This window comes from Phodopus roborovskii, unplaced genomic scaffold, assembly GCF_943737965.1.
Source record: "Phodopus roborovskii unplaced genomic scaffold, PHOROB, whole genome shotgun sequence".
Taxonomy (NCBI): Eukaryota; Metazoa; Chordata; class Mammalia; order Rodentia; family Cricetidae; genus Phodopus; species Phodopus roborovskii.
The window spans coordinates 46,262,138-46,287,704 of NW_026126407.1; the positions used below are offsets into that span (position 1 = coordinate 46,262,138).

The 25,567-nt window shown below is 49.0% G+C and overlaps 1 protein-coding gene across 1 annotated transcript in view; it reads left to right on the forward strand.

Moving 5' to 3' along the window:
* Positions 1–6,127: 6,127 nt before the first annotated feature.
* Ergic1 (endoplasmic reticulum-golgi intermediate compartment 1) overlaps positions 6,128–25,567 on the forward strand; it is a 100,421-nt gene continuing 80,981 nt past the window's right edge. Inside the window, exon 1 of the mRNA XM_051180999.1 lies at positions 6,128–6,408. Coding sequence (XP_051036956.1) covers positions 6,389–6,408 — 20 coding nt within the window. The 5' untranslated portion in view covers positions 6,128–6,388. The remainder of the gene's footprint in view (positions 6,409–25,567) is intronic.

Consider the following 25,567-nt stretch of genomic DNA (forward strand, 5'->3'; position numbering starts at 1 on the left):
CCTGGTACCACGCTCTATTATGAGCAGCCACCTAGAGTGAAATCAGAACACAGGTAGGAAAAAGACTGCTCTGCGTTGAGCTGTCTCAAATTCTAAAGTCAAATATTACAACCCATTCTGACTTAAAACGTTTCCAGGCCCCTAACTGCTTATAAACAACAACAATAACAAAACCATTTTTAAAAAAGTTTATCACAGCGCTCTTCAGGCTTGGGCTCTGGTTCCAGCAATATGGCCTCAAAGACAAATTGTTGGGATATATGGGTTCCCCTATGGTGCCTCCCTCTGGAAAATGGTGAAGAAAACTGAAAATCAGCCAGCACGCCAAACACACTTGCTCCTTCTGTAGCAAGACCAAGATGAGGAGATGAGCCATTGGCCTCTGGCACAATGGTTCCTGCCTGAAAACCGTGGCTAGTGGGGCCTGGATCTACAATAACACCTCTGCTGTCACAGGGAAGTCTGCTATCTATCGAAGGACAGAAGGAACTGAGAGAAGAGTAGAAAGAAGTGTACCGTTTGAGACTTGTCTGGACTTCGATAAATGGGTTAATTTACATAAAAGTTATGTTACTCTGCATCCTCTACTTTCTAGCTCCCACCTAGTTAGCTCTACCAGTTGATGTCAGCCCACCTGCCATTCTTCAATTCCTTACCCAGTGTGTAGATTCTGCTGGTCATTGCTGTCACCAGATACCTGAACAAAGCAACTTAGAGGAGGAGGGGCTTCTTTTGGTTCACAGTTTCAGAGGGTGAAAGGCCATCATAGTGGGAGGGATAAAGGTAGGAACAGCTCAGCCTATACTGTCAGACCAGCAGGCAGAGAGTTTGGGGTCAGAACCAGGGAATGGTCTTCAAAGGCCTGCTTTTACCAGTTAACCCCCAGCTCCAGACCCTGCAACCCTCAACTCAGCACCACAGGCTGAGGAACAAGGGTTCAAATCATGAGCCTGTGAGGACGCTTCAGATTCAATTCATAGTGGAAATTACTTTAGAAGAAAAACCAATTCCAGCCAGGTGGTGGTGATGCACACCTTTAATCCCAGCACTCTGGAGGCAAAGGCAGGTGGATCTCAGTGAGTTCAAGGCCCCTCTGGTCTACAGAGCGAGTTCCAGCATAGCCAGGGTTGTTATACAGAGAAACCTTGTCTCAAAACAAAACGAATCAGTTCTGGTCTCCCTTGCCTCTCACCATGTCATGAGCAATGTTCTACAGAGGTCCATATAGGGGAACCCAGACCCCTGGTCCTCAGATACTGAAACATGTGAAAATTTAAAGTTCTAAGTTTGGGTTAATTTGTTACACGCCATTGGATCTCCCCATGACTAATTTCTTCTTGTTCTTCCTGTCTTGGCTCAGACTCCTCCTCTTCACTCCTCTTCTTCCTGGAAGCCTTCCCTAACTTCCTGTCCAAGATATCAGATGTCCTCTACATCTTCTCTAACAATACCCGCTGGATGTTGCCTTAGAAAGCCACTCTATTCCTTCCGATTTGGTGTGTGTACACAGGTTGAGGTTAACTGCACCCCAGGCCCACAAGTACCTCTCCTTCCCTTCCTTCCTCTTCTGTCTCTTTCCTCCCCTTCCCTCCTCTTTCTTCTATCTCCTCACCTTACTTTTCCTCCCCTCCCACATCTCCTATCCCCTTGTCTTCCTCCCTCCTAACATGGACAGTTCATATTAATTTGAGATGATTTTTTATCACCTTCAGTTGAAAGCGTTCAAACAACCTCTTCCTTGTGGTTTGGACCGTCCCTTACTCTGTATTTGCCCCACAAAATTGTACCCAACACTTGTACTCTGACCCCTGTTATTGCCCCACACTTTTGCTAACCTCCTCCTCAATTAAAATCAGAGCTATGCTGTGTTCATCTCTACATGCAGAACACATCCCATAGAGAGGCGCCTGTGAATAACCGCACAAGGAGTGAGCAAGCACCTTTTGGCTGGTCAGAGAACTTAAATGGAGTAAGAAAGAACAGTCACATTTTTCAGAGCCCTATTTTCTGAGCTCTAATTCCTTTAAATCCTTGCTGAGTTTGACAAAGAGTTGTATTTTAATCTCTCTTCTTCCAGTCCAGACTGAACCAGCTACTCCTATGGAACATGAACTAGTGTCTCATTACAAAAAACAAACCCAACCCAAATATTCCCTGCCGAAAACAAGGAGCAGTGATGTTTCTGGCAAGGATGGGTAGAAGAGAGTTAGCATGTGTGGTCAAGGAAGTTTCTCCCTTATGGACATTCTTTTGTATGGCTTGATCATTAAGCAAGCATTTAATGAGCACCTACTATGTGCCAGACTTCCCCATGCTACTTCATCCTCACAGATGGCTCATAGAGCAGCACATACGCTACATGCTGTTGTGTCATGGATCAGGGCAAGTTGGGGAGAGGCTTTAAAAAAATTGCTGCCCTGTGGGAATCTACTAGGGAATCAACTGGGTTGCCTCTGCTCAGGGCTTTTCATAGGCCCATTCAAGCTATCTAGCAGGACTGCAATGTCCCAAGATACTGCTGGAGCTGACCAACCCCTGTCCAATCACATGCACATGGTTGTTGTTGATTCTTTTACAAGCCATCACATGACATCCCTGGAAGACAGCCTCACCTTCTGGGGCAGCTCCCTTCTCCAAGAGATCTTGAGTTACTGTCTGAGAAAGAAGTTGCTACTTTTTGTAACATAATTTCAGGACCAACATCAATATGTGTTATTCTGTTCATTTGGCACAAGTTAGTAAATCCAGCCATGCTCTGAGGGATGAGAATGATCCAGGATCCCAGCATCTGGTTACTGGGGCAGCCTCAGGCTATCTGCTGCAGGGAAGGACTTATTTATTACCCTTAGTTTCAAGTCTGTCCATAACCATTTAAACAATACTTCCAGGTCAACCACTTAGAGACTTCTCTGACTCCAAAAGTAGTCTCCTCGGTCTGGCTAGGTGTGAGACAAAGGAGAACACCTGTGTGTGTCTCTTGATTGCAATGTAAGTGATTACAGTGGCGTAAACACTTGGTATCATAGTTTCTAGGGGTAAGGATTTAGGAGCAGCTTAGTTGGGGAATCCTGGCTCAGGGTCCCCCTACAACTAGAGCTTAAGTGTGGGCCAGGCTGCAGCTCTGAGGTATGACCTGGGTTGAGTAGGCTTCCTAGAGGCCTCCCTCACCTGGCTGGGGCAGGAGACCACAGATCTGCTATGTGGACCACTCTAAGAGAAGGATGCTGGAGCATCCTTAGGGCCTAGCACTGGGACTTCCCTCAGAAAAGTGATTCAAGAGAGTATTGACAAGGCACGATACCTCTTGGAACTTAGCCTCAGGAGTCACACCTTCTGCAATATCCTGTTGAGTTACATAAGCTGGACCTATTCACTGTGGAAGGTGACTGTATAAGGGCCTGGGGCTGTTGATGAAGAACACTGGAGGCTGACCACCACAGGCTACCACAATATCCATAGTTCCTAAACTCAACTGTTGTTGGTTGCTGCCATGTTCAAAGAGGTCCAGAGTATTTCCATGTATTGTGGAACATGTCTGATTCCCTTTGCTGCATCTTCTACTGTCTCCTGGATGGACTGACATATGTGATTGGCAACCCACTATGCTCCCAAATCTCAACAGTCCCCCCAGAGTCTATTGGTGACATGGCCACTCCACATCCATCCTCTCTACCCTATGTGAAGACCCTGTGATGCCTTAGACATGTGCCTCTCTATACTCCAGGAGACAATGGGTGGGAGGCGGGACGGATGGTGACCATTAAAGTTCCTTCAGGAAGCTTTCACTCAAGTTGATGGTACAGATACTAGATAATCCAATCATGAGTTGTGCCAAATTCTCCCAAGGAAAATTACAGGATGTTAGATAATAGTGGACTGGCCTCTCTCTGTGTGGTATTTGAACAGTCAAGTGATGTAGTCAGGACAGCAGCATTACCATTAAGTTCCAATGCAAGTGTTCAGCAGTCCAAAATAGTAGATCCAATTAGATGGATGCTTATTTCTGTCTTGTAGAAAAATATGGGACTTCTGAGTGACAAGAACTGGGCTCTTTCTGTCTTGTCACTTTGTTCTGTGTGGTTTCTATTTCATGGTCCAACATTCTAGGCAGCCAGCAAGATAAAGGGACACTGAGGGCAAAGAGCAAAGAGTATACACCAATTATTCTCTCTCTCTCTCTCTCTCTCTCTCTCTCTCTCTCTCTCTCTCTCTCTCGGTTTTTTGAGGTAGGGTATCTCTATTTAACAGTCCTGGCTGTTCTGAAACTCAATTTGTAGACCAGGCTGGCCTTGAACTCAGAGATCCCCCTGCCTCTGCCTCCTGAGTGCTGGGATTAAAGGTGTGTGCCACCACTGCTCCACTGCACCCAATCTTCTTAAAGCCAAAATCTCCCTATATTTTCATAACCGAGTCACACAGATACACTTGGCTGCAAGGGAAGCTGTAAGATGCAAGTTTCTATGTGCCCATCTAAAAGTTGGGAGCTTTCTCTCTGGGTAAAAAATACCAACACCAGTCACTCCTACCTTCATTTACTCTGGTGGGCATTTGTTGTCCTTGGTCTTGCTAAAGTGTATATCTGAGATGCTTTAGGAGGCCTGGGCTAAGGAGGAGGAGGATCCCTGAAATGCCCAAGTAGCTAGTCTCTGGACCACATTCTGAAAAGGGAAAATGAGATCAAATGCCCATAATGCACCTAGGGGATACTGAAGGCCCCTTGCTTCATGCCACTCCCAGGTTCTGGGCTGGGCTGAGATTGTCTCACTTCCTGTAAGAGCATGGGGCACTTGTTGAGTGAATGAATGACTGGAGTGGAATACCGGTTGTCAGAAGGAACTGGTGGAAGCACGGTTCATGCACTTCTAACCTTGGATTTTGCTGCCCATTTACTCCTTCAGGAAGTCAAGCAGCTCTTTCCATCTGTTTTTACACGTCCTGCTTTTGTAACTTGAGTCCCCACTTTCCTCCCTGAGTTACTGTTGTTTTAGGTCACAACTTTAAATAAGGCATCAGCAACAGAACCCGGGGACTTTCAGAGGTCAGATTTCCCCTTTACCAGTGTTCCAGTATGCTTTTTCTTTGCCTTGACAAACCCTGACCAAACCAACTTGGGAGCAAAGGGTTTATTTGGCACACATGTCCCTATCACAGTCTTTCACTGAGGGAAGTCCGGGCAGTTACTTAAGGCAGAACCACGAAGCAGAAACTGAAGCAAGGATCTGTGGAGGAAGACTAGCCTGGCTCCCCTGTTCACACATTCAGCCAGCTTTCTGATCCTAGGCTAACCTGCCTGGGGATGAGGCTACCCCTGGAGGGCTGGGCCTCAATTAGGAACAAGAAAACATCACAGACAGGCTCTCAGGCCCATGTGATGGAGGCAATTGTTTAACTGAGGTTTCCTCTTCCCAGGTATGTCAAGTTGACAACTAAGGTCAGCAATCATAACAGGCCTGAGGTTCAACTCCCTCATCCTTCATCTCCTCCTCTGCCTTCTCCTCCTCCCACCCTGCAAGCTGAGGGAGCTGTTCTCTGCACTTCTGTGTTTCCGAGAACTGAGGCTTAAGAGGAATCGCTTTGCCATTTCTAACAGTGCAAACCCAGAACCTCTGGATAATCCTGCACGGACCTGACTTTCGGGTGGGTAGATGCTCAAAGAGCACTGGTTGGCACCAATCCCAAATGGCAGATGCTAAAAGCAAATAGCTAAGCCCAACTCTAACAGGTGGAGAAGCTCTCACTAGATGCCAGGCTATTCACTAAACTAGGGGCCCAAAGGTCTCCTCTGATACCTAGAAAAAGCCAGGGTATATGCAGATGGAGAAAGGAGTGGTGGCAGATCCCAGGAGTCAGATGGCTGTTCCTGAGTGGCAAAAAATACCCAGTGGCCTTTCCCAGTCCAGGACTGAGTTGCCCACCCCCAGTTTTAGCCCTTGACAAGCAAGAGCTAGCACCAAGCAAGGACCCTAACTTGCAGCGTTCTCTCTGATCTTCAAAACGCAATGGCTTTGTTTTACAAACACAAGACGCACTGCTAGAGGCAGAGGGATTTGCCTGAGGCCCCACACGGACTAGAAAAGAACATCTGAGGCCAAAAGGAACCAAAGCGTGAGTCCTGGGGAAGTGAGTTTGGGTAGCATCCCACTCCCGGCCCGCCTCATCCCGCCGGCCCTTGGGCCCCTTTAACCGGGCGGCGGAAGGGGCGGCCGGGGGAGGCGGCGGCGCCCAATGGGCTGCGCGGAGCGTCACTTCCCGGCGGCTGGAGGCGAGTGGCGAGTGTCGGGCCGGCTGGCGGGGGCGGGGCGGCCAAGGAGGCGTTGGCAGCGGGCTCGGACCCACGCGGCGCTGCAGCCCGCCTGGCCTGCAACGCTCCCACCAGCTCGGCGGCACGATGCCCTTTGACTTCAGGAGGTGAGTGAGGCTCTCTCTGCAGTCGGCGACGACTCCCGCTGCGTGCAAACGCGACCACGGTGCATGCCTTGGCAGGCCCTGGGGGCCCGCGGCCTTCTCCTGGGCTCGGATCCCTACTCCCCCACCCCCTCGTGCAGCCCGGGCAAGCCCACGCACTCTTCTTTCTGCAGCGCGTGTCCCAAGGTTGCATTACCCTCTCCCAACCTGGAACCCAAATCTCCCAATTCCCAAATAAAAGGAGCCATCATCCTCAGGCTCTCTTTCTAGCCCTCCCCAATGGACCCCACCCGGGCTGACAGGTGGGCCCGGGCGCCTGGCCTCCGTGGGATTTCAGGGCTGCAGCCCCATCTAGTCTGGCAGCAACTGGAGTAGCTTGGCTCTTCAGAGCCCCAGAATCCTCTGCCCTCCAGATTTAGAAACCAACCCCCCCCCAGCTCTGGTTCTGTATTTTGGGTTTGGGGACAGTGTGCAAAGATGAGGAGACTGGGGTCCTGGGGCTCTGCCGCATTCTGCAGGCCCTACAGTGCATGCCTTTGTAGGGTCCTCTGCCTCCTGGAATGCTATTGTACAGGGCCAGGCCTCCTGGAAGCCTGCCTGGTAAGGACCTCCCCACCAGACATTCCCTTGAGATAAGAAGCACCGAGATGCTCTGAGCTCATGGGATGCTTTAGGGGAATGGGATTCTGGTTCTTCCCCTCCATGCAGCTGCTTGGTGTTGTAGATGTTGGATGCAAAGGCTTAGAGTGCAGCCCCTTGCTGCACAGCTGGCTGGCCCCAGCAGGTGTCTGGGTGTGCTCAAAATATGCTCAAAATATCGGTTTCACCTCATGCAAATCGGTACTAAAAATAAGGTCCCCACCTGGAAGGACAGAGAGCGTAAGGCACCCCTGACCCAGTCTCCACAAGTTGGAACTCAGAAGTAGGGCATCCATGAATGAGGTGCTCTGTGAGTTAAGTGTTCTCCTCCATCTGTCACAGCATCCCCTCCTCCCCTCTTACTGGTGTTCATGAAGGCAGAACAGAGTGGTAGTCAACCTAGACAATGCCAAACTTGCTGTCACATCATGACACATGGGCAACGTGAGGTCTAGGCCTAGAGATGACATTAGCCTCAGACTTCTTGGCCAGGTGAAGTGGGTTTTAGCCCATCTTGGGCCCTGGTACCATCTGGCAAACCAGCTTCCTGTTCTGTTGAGGTAGCCCTGGGGTTGATACCTGGCCTTAAACAAATGCATACAGACACGGTGGCTTTGACTCTGGAGAGCATTGGGACAGCATTCAGGAGCAGTCCCAATACCACAGTGTATCCATTCAGAAAGAAGGGCACTGGACACATCCAGGTCCCCCAAACCTCCCTTCCAGGGCTGACTATAAAGGTTCCCAACCCTCCTTTGGCCCCAAAAAGTTTAGCAAGCTCTAGGGAGTTTGCTGAAGAAGTCACTTTATCTTTTCAACTTTCTCATTTGCCTTCATGCTAGAAGGGCAGGGCAGACCTGAGTTCCATTTGGAAGTTGGGGGAAGGTGAGGTGAAAAAAAGAAAGTAAGCCAGCTAGGGCTTACTTTTGCCTTGGCTGTCTTTCTTGTCACCAGCCAGTTAAAGCAACAATGTTAAAAGCAGACACAGCCCAGCTCTGAGCTGCTATTACCATGGGGATTTCTGGACATGCCACAGTTGCCATGGGGTCCCACCAATGTGGGCTTAGTAAATTCTTGCTTGCTTGGGCTCATGCAGGGTGAACTGTGTGCTTAGCAAATGTGCCCTTTCCTACATTTTGACACACAGTGCCAAGACTGGCTATGAAGGAAGGTTCCACCATTCTAAAGACCTTTCTGTTTCCAAGGTGGAGTGTTTGCTGAGTATCATGCCTAATGTTTAGCCCTTTACCACTTGTTCCATCACTGGGAGATGGGTGACACATGACATAACCCTTGTAGCACTCCCAGAGAAGTGTGTGTGTGTGTGTGTGTGTGTGTGTGTGTGTGTGTGTGTGTGAGTGAGTGAGACACGACTGGGTTCCACTATACAAGCAAACTTGACATCCATACCTTTGTCAAATATTTAAGTGTGTGTGGCTATCTTCCTTTTGAACCACGGGGAGACCCCTCAGACAGAAGTACTTTGTATGCACACAGATAAAGCTGAATTGGAGTTTGGACTGTTAGTACTGAAGCCTTGGCTCTGGGGCACAAGGGGAAATCTTGGAGGCCAGCCACCCAGTCAAATCTTTTGATAGTGGAAAACACCGAGGGGTATGCAGTGATTAGAAAGCTGCTTTCTCCCACCAGTTCAAGACCAATGAGGCACTAACTTCTTAACTTAGGTGTGCTTTCTTTCCTGCCCACACCTTCAAGCACCATGAAGATCTGGTCCCTGTCTACCATCATTATTATACTCTTTCATTGAAGTACCCTACCACTCTGTAATTAGTGAATTCTTATGCAGATTCTCTTCCCTTTCATTAGTATCTGATCTCCTGAGGGCAAGGGTTTATGTCCAGTTTACACATGGTTGTGTCTGCATCATCTAGAATGGTGCTTGGCTGGAGGGGCAAGCTGGAGGTTCCCCTTGGGCATGACATGCCTCTCCAGTTTGTCTAGACAACTGTAGGTATAGTGTGGTTGTGTATGCCAGATACTGGTGGCCAATTCTGCATCCTTCTTTCCTGTTTTCGGTGCTTAGGGTGGAATCCAGGGCCACGCACATGCTAAACTAGCTTTCTACCATTGAGCTACATCCCAGGGCCCTCTCTCTTCACCCTTGAATTGGCCCTTTCTGAGTTTTAGGGGTTAAGGGAGGAGGCTGAATGCAGTGGGGTGGGACTGTGGGCCTTAAATGATTACTGTGTTTGCTTTGCTCCCGTTAAGCAGTTGTTCTGATACTGATCATTGGACTCACAGAACTGGCTTTGTGGCCTAGGTCCGTGGGTGTTGTCCCCAGTTCCGGCTGGCTAATGGCACTTGCTACTTGCCACCCCAGAGGCTTTGTCAGCTCCTCTCTCCTGGAGCCTGAGCCCCTCTTTCAGGAGAGTGATGTAATGGGCAGCTCTTACACAGTGACAGTCCCCAGGTTGAAACTCCATGATCTAAGAGTGCTGCTCCCCACCCTGGTTATCCGTGTGCTCATTTCAGGAGGGGTGGACATGTGTGCTGCCTCACTTGGGGAGCAAGAGAGATGTCCTACAGTGCAGGGCCCAGGTATTGGATTTAGATTCATGGGGCCCAGTACAAAAGGAAAGTTCAGCTCTATTGAGAAAGGATAGAGAGACCTCTGTGAACTTGTAGCCCTGTGTGACAGGGCAGGTCATTTGCCTGTGGTGTTAGTTCCATGGTGGTGACTTGGTTTGGCCTCCATCACAGCTTACTCTGGCTTTCCAAAGGCCTCCCTCAGGGTACTTGAGTGGACCTTGCAAGGGTTTTCTTTGTTGTCCACCCTGCTCCCCGTCCTCTGCCCTTTCTTGTTTGTAGTTCTGGGACTGGAACCCAGGGCCCTGCACATGCTAGGCAAGTGTCCTACCACTGAGCCACACCACCAGCATGGCCCTCCTGAAGATGGCTTGAGATTTTTCATGTCCCACTTTTAGTGTCCAAATGAGTACATCTATCTGAGAGTCAAGCCTGGTTTCCTAGGTACCCAACATGGCTTTCCCAGTGGGCCCTGCAGAAAATTGAAGTCCCTTACTCCCTAATAGGCTAAGCCCAGCCACCCCTGATACTCTGAAGACAGACTGTCAATCTATCAACAGAGGAAGCAACAAGGATGCCTCAGTTTCTATCTCCACATTCCAGAGAGAACTGGACTAAGGGGAACACACACTTATACAGTGCGTTTATAAAAATAGAAGGGAAATTCAGACTAGAGGTAGAGTAGCTGCAGAAGCCAGGGGTTCGAGTTCATTGAGTATGTACTCATGCCGAGCACGGTTTTGGAGCACTGTTGGAATCTCACAGGCATGACTCATTGAACAGCCCACCCCAACACACATGTGCAAGGCAAGCCCTGAAGACTTTCCTAGTCATCCCATCACAGTGAGCCTGCTGAGGACTGAGGTCTTGAACAAGGCAATTGCAAGAGCTGGCACCACACTGCTGGGTATGTCTAGAGCACCTGTGTCCTCTGGGCCAGAAGTGTTTTCTCTCCTGGTCCCTGAATTCAGAGAAAAGCAAATCCTCTAATTGGCTGCATCTCCTTCCTTCTCACTAATCCTGACCCAGCAGTGTCCATCATGAAGCATTCCCATCCCTCCCTTTCTTTCCCATTTCCTCTTGCCCACTCTGTAACACCCAATTCTAGAATTTTCTAAAATCAGTTTTTGCTAAGGTCCCCTCACTGCTGACCTCTGGAAGTTTTGGGGCCAATAGCTGTGTTCACATGTTTACCTGGGAAGTCTCTCCTCCCAGGCCATTTGGATTCTTGACAGTGGTGAGGAAAGTATTCTGGCTAAGGCTTGCCCTGCCTCTAAATCAATGAGCCAGGACCCTGGTTAACCATGGTGGGCGTTGTTTGAAATCAGAAAAGAGCCAGCTGTGGGTGTGTGCAGACATGAGCTAAGAAAGATCGATTTAAGTTGGAAGAGCCACGGGCAAGTGGGCTAGAGCCCTCAGGGGAGCAGGGAATTGGTGGGGTTCTGGCAGGCAACCCTTCAGAGAAGAGTTCTGGCTCTCCCTGGTCCTACTGTGTGACCTTAAATAGTCTTGTTTTTCTACTTCTGCAGTGGCCAATAAAGAGTCAGTCTCAGAGTCTGACCCCAGCCCTACCCCGGCTGGACATTAAACACAGGGCTGACCGGTGTAGCCATACTGCCGCCCTTTTTATTTTGAGATAGGAACTGCTAAGTTGCCCATACTGGCCTAGAATTTGAGATCCTCCTGCCTCAGCTCCCCAAGCAGTGGTTTGCAGGTGTGTGCATCTGTCCTTTCTGTTATCATCTCTGCTCTTTAAAGTGAGTCTGGAGACCAACAGCATTACGGTAAGGTTGTGGGACATACAGAATTTCCATGCCCAACCTGACTCTTGAGTCTGTGCTTTGACAAGTCCCTTGGTGACTACAGCCATGTTGAGGTCTACAGAGCCCTGCTTCGTGCCACTAACTGAACCCCACAGCTCTCCCAGCCTGTGCTCTTCATCTAACAATTGGCTGCCATTCGAAAGCTTCTGTGAAGTCCTGTGTGGAAGAAAGCAGGGCCCCGGTTCAGCCTCGTTAGTGCCATATGTGTAGCCTAAAGAGCCTGTGGTTGAGTGCCTGGCATGGTTTCTCCCAGTACAGCTTGGGCAGCACAGTCCTAATTGATCCTTTAAGGGAAGGGTAATTAGCCTAATCATCTGTTGTCAGCTTGAGCTTGTAGGTCTATTAACCTAATTGCATTGGTTATATATGTGAGGAAAGTACAGGAGAGGCGGCCCTCCAGCGCTCCTGTTAATTTGTTTTGAAAATCCATGGCCCATGGGGAAGCAAGAGAAAGTAGGGTCGTGAAAGAGGCTCTACAAAAGGTACCTCACCCACAGAGCCTCAGTAGTAATCTTGTCTCACAGCCATGGAGATTGGCCACCAGAAATTTTGGGTCTCAAGGGGCCCCTATCATCAGGTGCATTCTAGTGTCACAATCTCCCTGTCCAGGAACACCAGCCACCCTCCAGGAACCTTCCTTGAAGAGGCTGGAGAGGAAGCAAGGACTGTCTGAAATGGACCCAGGGAGCTGTTCATCCAAATAGTGGGAACCCTGCCCAAGATGAGAGGCCTGGCAGTGGCTAACTTAATAATTACGTGAACTCACAGACCTGATGTGTATGTGTACATAGTAATGTGCTTATATTTGGAACACCGTGGAACCCGATTTTAACAATGCACAAAGGACCTTAATAAACAGCTCTCAGAGAACACACAAGTGGTCAGAGGGGCTCAGAGAAGCCCACCATCAGTCTTAGGAAATGAAAATCAAATCAAAACTAGTTAGAGCTGGCTTCGCACACCTGGCAGCTGTGTCTGCTGCCTGCTGCTGGGATCCCAACAGCTCCTGCACCCTCTCTTTGCAGCCATTTGAGGCTGGGTCTTGGCTCTTTTGGGGGGATGGGATGTACTGCTGATGCTTCTTTAGCACTGAGCCAGGACATCACTGACAGCCATGCCAGTACTGTGCGATAGATGCAGTTAATAGTATTTTATTGTCTTTGTTTTACTTTTTAAATTACCGTGCAATAAAATAGATTTTTCTTGGTGTACTTACAATGAAATTTAAGACATGCTTATGAAGTCACGACTGCCATCTGGATACAGAACAGGTCCAGCACCCTAGCAGACTCTCACGCTGTTACTTTGTTATCAGGTGGTGGTCGTCTGAGTTTTGAAATGCAGGAGGACTACTCCTAAGAGACTGCACTTCACACTGCAGCATTGTTAGCTGTGGACACTATGTCTGCTGCAGGTCTACAGAAGACACTCATCCCATGTAACTGAAACTCTATCCAGTGAACAACTTCCTCCCTCCCTTCCCTAGTCCCTGGCAACTACCACTCTCTGCTCTTCTGGGCTCGCCTATTTTTGAGAGTTCATAGAGAGGAGTTGATCTGTATTTGTCCTGTGGTTGACTTTTATCATTTAAAAGTCATCTGTCCCATCACAAATGACCGGTGTCCTCCTTCTTAAGGCTATATAATATTCTGCCATGTACTCAACCACCTTTTTATCTGCTCATCTTTCAATGGACAGTGAAGTTTCTCCCACATGTGGCTGTTGTGCTTAATCCTCCGTGAACAGTGGTGTGCAGACATCTCTCTGAGATTTTGAATTCAGTTTGTGGGGAGCAGTGATAAAGTAATGGCATTGCTGGGTAGGTGGTTCCAATAGTGGTTATACTATTTTTTTTTTTATAATCCCAGCAACTTCCTGAGTCCCAGTTCCCATGTCCTCACCAGCGCTTAGTGTCTTTTGTTTTTGGATAATGTCATGCAAGGATATGTGTGGCTCCAGGTGGCTGTGTCTCTGGTGATTAGTCATGTGGAATACCTTTTCATAACCACCAGCCACTTGTTTGCCTTGTAACATGTACTCAGCCCTTTGACTTGGGGTGACATATGCGTTTGCTGTTGAGTTGAAGGATTTCCTGTATGTTTTGGATATTACCTCCTTGTCAGATCTGTGGTTCAAGAATATTTTCTCCCATCTCCTAGGTTCCCTTTTCTTTCCAGGAACTGTTTCCTCTGGTGATTCCATTTTAGAATAGGAAGTCAGGGCCCAGAGCTGGATAGTAACTGGCCGGGCATATGGCTGCTGAGCTATGAGTGCTAGACTGCAATTCCAGAGCCTGGCGCCTCACTGCAAGCACATCTTCCATCTCAGACACATTGAGCTACTGATTTTCACGAATCCTGGTGAGGCTTTGTCTCCCACCAGAAGCCACTAATGCATAAGGGTTAGTTAAAATGTCTCCTGAGAGCTTTTGAGTCTTGGTGTTGCTTGACCCGCTCTGACGTTTTGCTGGGTCCCAGAGTCCATCCAATCATGGTAGACAGTGTCTCCAGACCTTCCAGGGGTGTGACACATAGTTTGGGCAAATGCCCCAAAGGATAACTGAACACTGACTGCCCTGAGCTGCCCCACGACCAGCCCTCCCCATGTGGTGAACCTCTCATGATCACTGTCTCTTTTCTCCCTGTTCACTAGCTGGGGGACCCTAGACAAGGTGCATGTTTTAGTTTGCCTCATTTGTAGACTGGAGTGTTCCTTCATTGCAGGGATTTTGAGAGGCACTGCCCAGCATCTGTTTAACCCATGAATTCTCATTGGAACTGGGGGCCACAGTGGTGAGGCAGGTGGTATACAACCATGGGAAGAGTCCTGGCTCTGCAGGGCCAGTGGTGCATACTTGAGAACTCCTGCTTGGATCTGGGCTGCCCTTCGCAGTAACTATCGGTGAAGTCAGTGTACAACTGGGAGGAAGTGTCATCACACTAAGATAGCCCAAGGTCTGGTACCATGAGGAAAAGTGGCCTCAATGTGTCTCTGTGTGGCCTGAAGATTCCCTGGTCTTTTAAGAGGTGACAAAAATCTTAAAATTGGCAATGGACTCGTTTCTTTTAGCCATCATGATGGGCCAAACAAATCTCTGGCTGGCAGTGCACAATCCTGTGTCACACACTGTCTGGCCATGCGCTCACTGGATGGACAGGACTTTGAGCAGAGACCTCGAGACTCTTGGCCTGTGGCCAGAGGGACATGTCAGAGTTCTGTTACCCTGGGCTGGACTGGCTGAGGGCTTGGACTGGCCCTTGAAGTTTACTCTGAGCAGTACGTAGGGCATGGCCAGAGTTGGCTATCTCTCTCCTGAGGGGTATACCCTTCCTCCATTGCAAATGCCATCAGCACTTGGGCAAATGCCTCAGACCTCCCTGGGGCTGTTTGCTCTGGTACCCAGTGTACCTAGTAGGCAGCTTGCATCTAGGGCTAGGCCAAAGGCTTGCCATGAGTCTCCTCCATTCACAGGGGAGGAGCTTTCTCCCTGCTGGCTTGAGAAAGAACAGCACTTGGCTATGATGGCACAGTGGCAGGTGACACAGCTGAGAATTTCAAGCATGTCTGTGACGCAAGAGCTGGCTTTCTCCACAGCATCACACGCAGGACAGTGTGTTGTTATCATTTCATTTTCTTAGGGCCATCCCACAGAAACCCCGATGTTGGTTGTTATCTACTTAGTTGTGTTTATGCTTTGCTGCCATGCAGACTGGGGGTGGGACAGTGGTAGGCTAGTGGTGAAGCCCGAGTGACTGTTTTCTGTCACTGTGGGCATCTTTGGGCAGGAAGTTCCCATCGAGTCTATGCTGAGGAGCTGCAGAGATGGTGCAGAACTTGCTGTGTGAACCCGCGGAGCACCTTCCAGAGGCTGGAACAGCCAGGTGTGGGGCAGGCCCCGTCCCTGACCCCTTGGATTTGGTTTTAGTTCTTTGGTTTACTTCTCATTTTAAAAAAAACTAAGAAGACTTTCAATTTTGAAGTAACTAGGTTTTCGAGAAGTTGTAGATAAGACAGAGCTGCCCACTGTTCCCGCTGTGTGCGTTGCCCATTGCCACATGGCGTCATCCCAGCTCAGGAAGTGATGCTGGCGTGTGTTTGCTAGAGCCAGACTTCACTGGGGCCAGTGTCCCATCAATGTTCAGTCTCCCATGCAGGTGCCCACGAGCCTTCATGCTGCAACTCCAGTCCCCGCTGGCGGGGCCATTGCACAGACCTTGTCTTAAGAGCTCTCCGGGGCCATGCAGCAGCACATCTCCCTCGGAGCCTGTCTGGCTTCTCTCACTGGTAGACTGGAACATGGGGCTGGGAAAACAACAGGAGTAGGCAGGCCCCTCTGGGTCACCCTCTCAGGACACCATGACACGTTGGTGATTCTGGTCTTTCACCCCATCCCCGTCTTCCTCCCTTGCCGCTAACAGACACTCGTTGGGGAGTGGAGCACCAGTGACAAGGCCTAGAAAGCCTTGTTTGCATCCCATAGCAGAGGGCAGCTGGGTCACTTTCTAGCTGTGTTGATAGGATAGGATAGCACAGTCGAGGGGGTTTTGTGAGGTGCCTGCTCAGTCAGGAATTGACTTCACTTTTATCACAAACCTGCAGGGTGGGAGGTGCTATCAGGGCCTGGGGGAGCCCATAAAGGGGGCGCATAGCAAGGGGTATAGGAACCAAGTCGGGAGAAATCTGGGAACCTGGGAGTGGTGACTCTGGACCTGTGATCTTAGCATTTGGAAGGCTGAATCAGGAGGATTGCCCCAAGAATGAGGTCAGCATTTTTTACAGAGTAAGACCCTGTCTCAAAATCGAACAGTCTGAAATTGGATCTTTCACTTAGCACTGGCAAGTGTTTTAAGGGACAGAGTCCTGGTTTTTGTTTTTGTTTGTTTGTTTTTTATTTTTTTCTTGTGTATATGTAAGGTATATAGCATGATGTTATGAGATACTTACATCCATATATCTACAGTAAAATGGTTGTATAATGGGACATATTAGCATGGTCATCATCCCCCATACAGACTCTTATTAGTCTGTTTTCTTTAGCTGTAGTAAAATACCTGAATCTGGATCACATCTAAGAAAGAGGAGGTTTATTTTGTTACTTTTGGAGATTGAAATGCAGACATCATTGGACTGGCTCTGTGAGGATCCCCTTGGCTATATTACCTCTTGGCTCATGGTGTCATGGCTGGACATGCACAATTAGGGAGAGGTCAGATGAGAAGATAGAAGGCTGGAGTGATGGGAAGGCTTTTTAATAAACTACCTCTCTTGTGGGGACTGACTGGGTTCTCTCAAGATCCATATTCAGTTCTTCTGGTGGCTGCATGTCTGAACACTGGAGTTGTGGAATATCATTTAAGTAGGCAAAGATATGTTACATTTGTTTATGCTGCAGGATATCACTTTAACTGTGTGAAGGTGTGTTACTTTGTTTCTACTGTATTCATTATGAAAGGATCCTTGCATTTGTTTCCCCTTGCCTGCCTAAGGCACCTGATTGGTCTAATAAAGAGATGAATGGCCAAGAGCTAGGCAAGAGAGGGATAGGCAGAGCTGCCAGGCAGAAAGAATAAATATGAGGAGAAGTCTAGGCTCAAGAGAGAAAGAAAAATGAAAGAATTAGGAGAGAATGAGGGACATGCCTGGGCCAGAAGCCAGGCAGCCATCAGCCAGCCAGACATTGAGACAGCAAGAACGTAAGAAAAGGTAAAAAGCCACGAGGCAAAAAAGTAGATAAAGAGAAACAGGTTAGTTTAAAAGACCTAGCCAGAAACATCCCTAAGCTAGGCTGTGCATTCAAAACTAATAAAAAGTCTCTCTCTGATTTGGGAGTTGGTTGGTGGCCCAAAAGAAAAAGCCTGATAATTTTGTCAGCCCGCATTGGATGTCAGATGAAAGTTTAAATATCACACCGAATGCACCTAATCTAGTCTGATCTCTGAGGCTAAGCAGGGTTGATTAGTACTTGGTTGGGAGACCACCTGGGAATACTGGGTGCTGAGGGCTTTGCCAAATGAAGCATTTGTCTAAATATTCTTTGTCAATAAAAACTCGAGAGTCAGACATTGGGGTCAGAACCTGAATGACCAGAGATGCAACTGGTCACCTCCTCTCTTCCCTGTTCCTTGATCCAAAAGGGGTGGGGATCCTCTCTAAGTCCCGCCCTATTACTTCCTGTGTCTCTCTGTCCTATTTCCTCCAAAACTTGTATTGTTAATTTTGGTCAGCTAGTACTGCTGACCTCGGATTAAAAGCAAAATTTAGTGATATTCTTGGGAGTGTCAGAATGTGATTAAAATATCACACAACATTCCCATCTGTACCCCTATCTGTACCCCCTCAGCTCTTAAGGGGGTCCACCACCTTGTATCATTGTGTGGGACCCAGCTTCCTTCACGTGTCTCTTTGGAATCAAATTACCTCCACATTTAATCCATAGCCACAACAAAGAATAGCTATGGCCTTGTGTAGCAAAAGCCTGCATGTGGTGTGCTCTTAGTACAGACCTGGTGTATTTGTCTGAACTTTGCCAGGTATGCATTCCCCAGTCTCTGTTTCGTATTCATTGACTTTTTCCTTCCCATTCCCCACCCCAACCCTGACTCTGCTAGCCCCTCTGCTCTATCTATATCAGGTTCTCCTCACCTCCCCAATCTGCATAGTATTCTTTTGCTTTATTTCACTTAGCAAATGTCTTCCAGGTCCATTCTGGCACAGGGTGGAGGTCTCCTCTTTTTAAGGTTGAATAATATCCCATTGTGTTCAGGAGCCACATTTTCTGTATTCTTCTGCCAGGTGGTAGCTGCCTCAAGTTCCAGCTGTAATGAATGACTGTTGCTGCAATGGGGGTGCAGGTAACCCTCTGGACTTTCATTTCTTCTGGGAATACACTGAGAAGAGAGATGGCTGGGTCCATGGTTCTTCTGTGTTTGATTCCCCACTTTTCACAATTGTCCCACCAGTCTGCATCTCCCACCCCCAGCTGTGTGCAAGCATTCTCTTTCTTCCACACTCTACCCCATTCTGGTTACCTTTTGGACTCAACAGCAGCCGACCGTCAGGTGGTACCATAGTATTTTGCTTTGCATGACCTTGATGGTTAATTGATGCCAAGCACCTTTTCGTTGTCTGCTTGCCTGCCTGCCTTTTCAAATCTTGGGAATTAACTCTTTTTTTTTTCTTTTTCGAGACAGGGTTTCTCTGTGGCTTTGGAGCCTGTCCTGGAACTAGCTCTTGTAGACCAGGCTGGTCTGGAACTCACAGAGATCTGACTGCCTCTGCCTTCCAAGTGCTGGAATTAAAGACATGCACCACCACCTTCCAGCCGGGAATTTAACTCTGTAATCATATTCATTCATATATATATATATATATATCTTGCAAATATTTTCCCGAGGTTATCACCTACCTTTTCATTTTGTTCTTTCCTTTGTTCTGTAGGTGCTTATCTTAGGGTTTCTATTGCTGTGAAGAGACAACATGACCATGGCAACTCTTATAAAGGAAAACATTTTACTGAGGTGGCTCTCTTACAGTTCAGAGGCTTAGTCAATTATCATCATGGTGGCACATGGCAGTGTGCAGGCAGACATGGTGCTGGAGAGGTAACTCAGAGTTCTATAGCTTGTAGGGGCAACAGGAAGTGGTTTGAGACACTGGGCGTGGCTTGAGTATATATGACTTCACTTCCTCCAACAAGGCCATGCCTCCTAATAGTGCCACTCCCCTTGGGGGCCATTTCCTTTCAAACCACCACAATGCTCTTAGTTTGCTATAGTCTTATTTATGCATTTATGACTTACTAATTATTATCTCATTTGTTACTCTTGTAGCCTAATCTGCTGGTAAATCATATGCTAAGGCAATGATTTTTCCAGGAGTTTTGTGGCTTCTGGATTTACATTTAGGTCTTATGATTTGTTTTTCTTTAGTCCATGTTGGGGTGAATTTTACATGTGGAATAAGATGAGCATATGATTTTATTCTTTTCCATGTAAAAGTGTAGGTTTCCTGGCACCAGTTATTAAAGAGACTATATTGATCCATTGTGTCCTCGTCAAAATGAGATGACCACATGTGATTGGGCTTCTGCCCCACAGGTCTGTGTGTTGGTTTTTATGTTAGTATCATGCTGATTTCATTACTATGTCTTTGTGATATAATTTTATACCACAAAGTACAATGTCTCCATCCATGTTCTAGTTGTTTGGAGTATTTTATGTCTCTGTACAACTCTTAGACTTTCTTCTGATTCCTGTACAGTCTCAGGTACATCGTGCTGTCTATGGTTAGAGGCAGTTTTACCTTCAGATGGAAATGCCTTTTGTTTCTGTTTCTTGCCTGATGCTTCTGCTGGTCCTAATTGGAGGCAGTTAGAGCAGCACCCAGCCTTCTGCAGATCATACAGTAAAGCTGTCCTGCCACGTGGATTATATCAGCTGTGGAGTTTTCATAGATGACTTCCCTATCCACACCTGAATTCTGAGAGTGCATTCAAGGGCTGGTGCTGTCCCGAGCTAGTTCTGCATCATGATTGTGTAGTTTGCTTCTCTGTTGGTGTGATGCCTCCCATCAGCTGCCAGGGCCAGACCAGCCAGCCTGGCAGGCCAGGGTGAAGTCCCCACCTCGTGTCCCATCGTCCTCACTTGAGGTCAGGTTCTGCTGGCCTGGCCGAGACGTTCTCTCTCTCTTTCTTGAGACTTTCTTGAGGATGTTTATGTCATTAGCATTCATCCTGCTTTCCTGTAGTCTCTTTGGCTTAGGTATTAGGGTGACATCAGCTTCATAAGGACTCCTCCCAGCCTTCCTTTCTGAAAAGTTTAAGTGTTAGCATTGATTCTTTTTGCAGAGGCCACAGACTTCAGCTATGAAGTTGTCTGTCTCTTGTGGGCTTTTTCTTTATGGAAGGTTTATGTGTTTATTTATTTTTCATTGATTTCAATATCTTTTTTTTTTCTTCCTGGATTCTTACAGGTCCTTACTGTAGATGGGGTAGCAGGCTTGTATGAGCTTGTTCCTGAAGATTAGGAGGTAATGCTACATTCCAAGTAGACGATCATCTCCCCACCTCCACTTCCAGCCTCAAGTACCTCCTCCTCCAAGAAGCCCCATCCCATTCTTTCAGGGCTGCCAATGTTCCTAACACTTTACAGCCCTGACCACAGTGGCCCTCTCATCTCCTAAGCTCTGTGACATGTGCCACTTGAGCCTTGTCACTTCCACACTAGTGAGGTTCCAAGGCTGTGGCAGTGTCAGGCTTGTGCTGTCCTCAGCAGGGCTTGGCCTAGAGCCTTGTGCATGATCAGGTGGCGGCCCCCAGGCGATGTGCTCAGCAAAGACACGGGCATTACAGGGCCAGCTCTCTGCTTCATGTCACAGTGTCACTGTACCTCTCTCGGCCTCCGTGACATTGAAAGGTAAGCTTAATGATCCCTCATGCCTGCTCCCAGACTGCTGTGAGGATCAGGTGAGCACTCTGTAATGCCCTCAGTTTGGGGCCTGGCTCCTGTGGGTGCTCAGATCCTGTCCATTGCAGAGGGAGCACCCCTCCAGCAGGCTGTTGAAGAAGATGGGGGAAGGGTGAACCTTCAGGCATGCCAGTGGAGTGGATGCTCCGCTTCCCTGGATGCTCAGTGCCCAGGTTCCCCTCATGCAGGGTATGTAGGAGGCGGCCGTCGGGTGTGTGAGGATGTGCGGCTGTCTGTCCTGCTTATGTGCTTGTATAGGCCGGTAGGGAAGGGTGGTCTGGCCGTGTGCCTAGAAGAGAAAAGATGCTGTTGTCATCGCTGCCTCTGTGACTCCAGGCAGGGTTGCCCACCTCTCCTTTCCCCTGCCATCGTCATCATTTGGGGCACATTTCTGAACAGATGTATTATCATATTTAAGCCAGTCAGTGTTTGAAATGAACACTTTGCCAGGTGGTGGTGGCGCATGCCTTTGATCCCAGCACTCAGGTGCCAGAGGCAGGTCGGTGCTTGAGTTCAAGGCCAGCCTGGTCTACAGAGTGAGAGTTCCAGGACAGCCAGGACTGTTACACAGAGAAACCCTGTCTTAGGTTACACAGGACTGTTACACAGAGAAATTAACACTTGCCCTGATGAAAGGTGACGTTATACATCATAAAAGCGAGGAAGCAGAACCATCTGCCTACACGAGTCCAGCTGCAGCAGCATGCAGGCGCCTGCTGCATCTGCTCTGTTCAAGAGGAGTCAGTGCTCCTCTTAGCCACTGGGCCCACCCCCTCCCCTCCCACCTGCGCTGGCACAGTGCCAAGCCCCACACACACTGCTTTCCTATACATACACATCTGTGACAGCGTGATTCATGAGCCAGAGCCCAGAACTGTAACTAAGACTAGAGTAATGATGATAAGAATAGAGTAATGATAATTGGATAATGATAATTGTGCCATCCTGGGCCAGAAAGTTGAGCTTTGAGGCCTATGTTGAGTAAAACTAGGTTACTTGAGCGCAGGCCCTGTGGCTCTTCCAGGGTTGGTCTGATAACTCAGATACAACCGGTGTGCTTGGCTTACGGGACTCGAGTCTAGCCTCCTCCCCTCATCCCGATTCCCCTCCTCTGGGATTTGTCCACCCCAAGTTAGAACATCGACAGCCCTGCCCATTGAAAGCCCACATGCCCGATTCTGCCAGCCATCTTGCTGCCCTGCAGGAAGCATTGGGATTCCCACTGTGGGCAAGAGGTGAGTGGGGTTCAGGGATACCTTCCCTCCTTCCATCCTTTCCCCCCTCCCCCTCCCCTCCCTCCCTTCTCCCTCTCCTCTTTCCCCTCTCCCCTTCCCCAGTAATCCCCTGGGGCTTCTGAGGAGCTAGGATTGCTGCTGCCCCCCTCCAGCTGCCAGGAACATGGGTAGAGCCACAGTGTGAGTGGGCATTGTCTGCGCAAGTCCTGAAAAAAGGAAGGACCAGGTGGTGATAAGAGAGAGCCAACAGTTAGGTGGCTAACTAGGCCTGTTCCTTAGAAGAGCTCCCACAGGCAGCTCTGTGGGCTCCCTTGGGTTGTCTGCCACCTTCCCCTGCTTGCGCTTTGCTCTCCCTCACCTTGCCAGGCTCTGTGGGTCACTGTGCTGTTACTGTCCAGTTAACACCTTTCTGCCCTGATGGCGAGCATAGCCTGAGAACACGGCCATGTCCACCCACTCATGGAGGGCCTGGCGCCGGCCGGGTCTGGGCTCTGTACCTGCTAGCCCTGTCGGTGTAGAAGGGAAGGGACAGGGTGTAGAAGACAAGCTGACTACCTCCCATAATATAGCAATGAACCCTGAGGCTCCATTGTGAGAGGGCACCTTCCTCCTCTGGCATTGATTGGGTGCCACATGGCTGTGTCTGTGTTTAGGAAATGTTCCTAGCTTTCCCTTAAGGGTGTAAGCACATCAGAAAGGGCTCATGCCATGGTGTCCTGAGGACTAGGGAAGTTACTCAGGCCCCACACTCTACCTTCGGTTTACAGGCTTCCCTTGAAATGTCCAGGGTATCCCCAGAATCTGGATAATGGAGACCAGGAAAGAGAGGACTCCTTACTTTCCACCCATGCCCCAGGCTGAGAAATGGGCTTCCTTGTAACAGAAGGACACTGACACAGGGAGATTGAAAGCCTGGCCCAGAGCCACACAGTGGCAACGTCTCAGAGTCAAGCTGTAGTGCAATGTTTTCCAACCCCCACCTTTTTTGCTAGATTGCTGGACCTGGAAATCCATGTTGCTGGGTTGGGAACTGAGCAGTTGCGTTCTCTAGTAATCTGGCAGTTCTCCCTAGTCGCCTGGGGGCTGTGCTGCCCCTGGAGGGTCTGCTTCAGCTGTCCTGGGAATTTATACCTTTTTCAGCTGACTGTGGAGGTTCTTGGTGTTGGGCAGGCTGGGAGCCAGGAGCAAGATATGTAGCCCTGAAACTGGGTACCACCAGCCTTTCTGTACTCATCTCAAACGCAGCCAACGGGACATGTGAGTTTCCAAAGGCCTTCAGAAACAATATAGAGTTTCCACAGAGAAGGACACTGAGTGGTGGCTCGAGTCACTCAGCTGGAAAGGGTCATGGAAACACAGCTTTTCGTAGGAATCCTGTAGCCATGTTGTTGGGTACTCAGAGTTCCACTGTTTCATAACCCAAGCATCATAGCACGGACTTTAAGGTGGCTGCCTTTGCTGAGCTGTGATCTACCGAGTGTCTGATGGGATGAAGATGGGATGAAGGTGAACTGTCATGTTCACCAGGCGACGTGTGTGTGTGTGTGTGTGTGTGTGTGTGTGTGTGTGTGTGTGTGTGTGTGTGTGTGTGTGTGTGTGAGAGAGAGAGAGAGAGAGGGGTGTTAAAATGTGCTAAGGTTCTGCTGTTGTAGCCTTGTCTCATGATAAGGAGAGTGAGGCCCAAGTAACTTGTCCCAGGTGACAAAGCCAGCAAGTGGCAGAGCTGGGATTCTTCTCCACCAGGCTGCCTGCCGGGGCCCATGGTAAGCAGAAGTACCCGAGGGAGGCACTTGCTTATGCTTGCTGAATGCTGGGTCCCCAGACTGCTTAGTGACAGGCTGTAGGTTTTGACTACTCTGTTTTGGGAAGACAGGGAGGGGAGCAGCATGTTGACAGCAGTGCCATCATTCAGTGTACACTGAGTGGCTGCTAAGAGAGTGATACCTGTCTTGTACTTGGTGTGGGTTGAGGATGCTGTGTGGGTGAGAACACTGGGTAGAGAGTAACCATGCACAGGTCCTACACTCAGGAGAATCAGCAAGGACAGAAGCTGGAGATGGGGGATACCAGCCAGCCCTTAGTTTTGGAGTGGAGGAGTTAAGTTCCTGGAAGCAGGTGGTCCTTGACCAACCATGCTCACTAGCAAGCAGGTTCTGGCCTCCCATACCTGCAAAACCAGGTCGCACTGGAGGCCAGGTAGTATGTCAGATGAGTTAGCCCTGAGTCAGGGAGGGTGTGAGAAGGTTTGCTACCGCCCTGCCCTGGACCAAGTCCCTCATTGTGGGGCCATTGTACGTCAGTCACCTTTGCCTGCCCCCTATCCCACACTCCCCAGAGTGTGACAAGTCAGCCATCAAGGACTTTGTGCTGGGATAGCTGGGCAGAAGGCTTGGGAAGTAGGGTGGGACATGGTGGAGGATGGTGAGAACTTAGGCTGCTTGTGGGTCCTATCTCTGCATTCCCACTTACATGCCCTGGGGCTCCTCACTGTATTCTCTGAGCCTGTTTCCTGGGCATCAGGAAGGGCTGCTTGCAGAGTGCAGAAGCTGGCAGAGCCCAGGCTCCTGCAGCTCCTAATTCAGCCAGCCACTGTTGTCTTCCCTCTACATTGTGAAACTTCCAGAAGACTTGATCTTCTCCAGCAGGCTGCACACCAGGGCACTCAATAAATGAAATTGTCATACAAATGCAAGCATATGGGAATCTTTTACATAAAAGTTTTGATTTCTCACACTTGTGGGAAAGTAAGTGAGCCTTGCTGGCCACTACCTACTTGGCAATCCCTAGCACAGACTGAAGCAAGGCCTGATCTTCCTGCTTCTACATGCTCTAAGCTCACCCACCCCCTCAGCCCCACTCCCTTGCTTCCTAATGGGCTGGCTTATGGAGATGACAGAATCCAGGGGGAAATAGACACGGGTCAAGGTGAGACTGGGTAAAGCTCTAACACTCTGAAAGTAGGGAGGTGTAGTGGCTGGGGATGGCCCAGGACTGAGACAGCAAGGCCTCTGGTCAATTCAGGAGCCTCAGTTGCTGCAAGGGTCTCTGGAATGTCAGAACTGTCATTGGATGAATCTGAATTGATTGTGTTGTCAGAAGCCCGGATGCCTGAGGCAGACTCTGGGTAAATGCTTTGCTCTATGACCCAGGCAAAATTTTAAAGCTCTCTGTACCCCCATTTTTCTCATTTGCCAAATGAACATCATAGGTCATCAGTGTGCAAGCTGGATGCATAGTAAGTGCTCTGAATATCAACAGCTACTGTGATTCCACCCCTAAAGGAGGGATTACCTAATACCTTCTCTGCTTCAGTGCTAAGAATTGAATCTAGGTCCTGAGGCATGCTGGGAAAGCACTCTTTCACAGAATCATAACCCCAGCTGGTGACCAAAAGGGTACCCCCAATGATTCTGGTGAAAATATCTGAAACTCCAAGAGGAGCCTAGTGTGACTG